The sequence below is a fragment of the Marmota marmota genome, unplaced genomic scaffold (genome assembly GCF_001458135.2).
Source record: "Marmota marmota marmota unplaced genomic scaffold, marMar, whole genome shotgun sequence".
Classification (NCBI taxonomy): Eukaryota; Metazoa; Chordata; class Mammalia; order Rodentia; family Sciuridae; genus Marmota; species Marmota marmota.
Genome location: NW_026000174.1, coordinates 22,668,740 through 22,669,861, shown reverse-complemented (window position 1 = coordinate 22,669,861; position 1,122 = coordinate 22,668,740). Strand labels below are relative to the sequence as shown.

Here is a 1,122-nt window from a genome sequence, read left to right as displayed (position 1 = left end):
GGGGTGTGAGTGGGTGTGGATGTGGCTCACTGGTAAAGTGTCCCTGGGTTCAATCCCTGGTACCAAAAAAAAAAGAAAGGAAGGAAGGAAGAAAGAAAACAACCCCTTTCCTGGTCCCCACAGTGTGGGCATAGAACCCAAGACCTTGCACATGCTACACAAGCATACTACCACCAACCTATGTCCCCATCCCATGCTGTGGCTCTTTAATCTGGATAATAGAAAATGTTTTTAACTTATTTCCTTAGATCCTTAAATAAATGCTTTGTTTAATGAAATAGTTTTGAAAAGTAAATGGAATATAAATGTGTAGATTTGAAGATCTTTTTTTTTTTTCATGGTAAAGACTGCTTTATTGGTGGCAGTTAGTACAAGTCAATAAATACTGGTCCCCAAAGAAGAGCTCTGTTATTTATCAGAGTAGTGGTCCATAGAGAGCTGAATTAAACTGAACCAAACGATTGCTGAGATGACTGAAGTCAATCCTGCTTCTTGGGAAATGAAGCCATGGCCAACTGATATATGGCATAAGCTGTTCCACCAACTGTAAGAACCATGGTGGCTCTATACAGCAAAGCATCAGCTACTCCACCCTTTAGATGCACCGGAATTCCATTATCCTCCTGAAACAGCTTTTGTTTCTCTGGAACTTTATTTTCAAAATGTCTGCGTGAAGCAGTGCTGATGGTCCTTTGGGCAATCTGATGAAAACCCAGCAGATTCCACAGCATCTTGCCTCACTTACTGCCCACCAACTGTGACAACTGAACGCCAAGAACGAAAATAACCACGCCAGACTAGATTTGAAGATCTATTGCTTCAATAAAGTTATTAACTATGAAGGAATCCTCCCTAGGTCACTCTTCTATGCTCAGCACATAAATTTATTGATAACTAAATGTTTTCTGAAGTAAAATAGAAAACAACCACTTTGCCTTATATATTTATGCTTCTAAACAAAGATCCTGCTATAGACTTTCTTTTCTTCTTTTTTTTAAATTATAGGTGGATACAATAACTTTATTTATTTATTTATTTTAAAGAGAGAGAGAGAGAGAATTTTTAATATTTATTTTTTTAGTTTTTCGGCGGACACAACATCTTTGTTTGTATGTGTTGCTG

At 37.6% G+C, this 1,122-nt stretch overlaps 1 protein-coding gene across 1 annotated transcript; it reads right to left on the bottom strand.

Moving 5' to 3' along the window:
* Positions 1-324: 324 nt before the first annotated feature.
* LOC107134143 (cytochrome c oxidase subunit 7A2, mitochondrial-like) lies at positions 325-798 on the bottom strand. The gene has a single exon (XM_048788314.1). The coding sequence runs from the start codon at positions 729-731 to the stop codon at positions 480-482; it is 252 nt and encodes an 83-aa protein (XP_048644271.1). The 5' UTR covers positions 732-798; the 3' UTR covers positions 325-479.
* Positions 799-1,122: the final 324 nt, after the last annotated feature.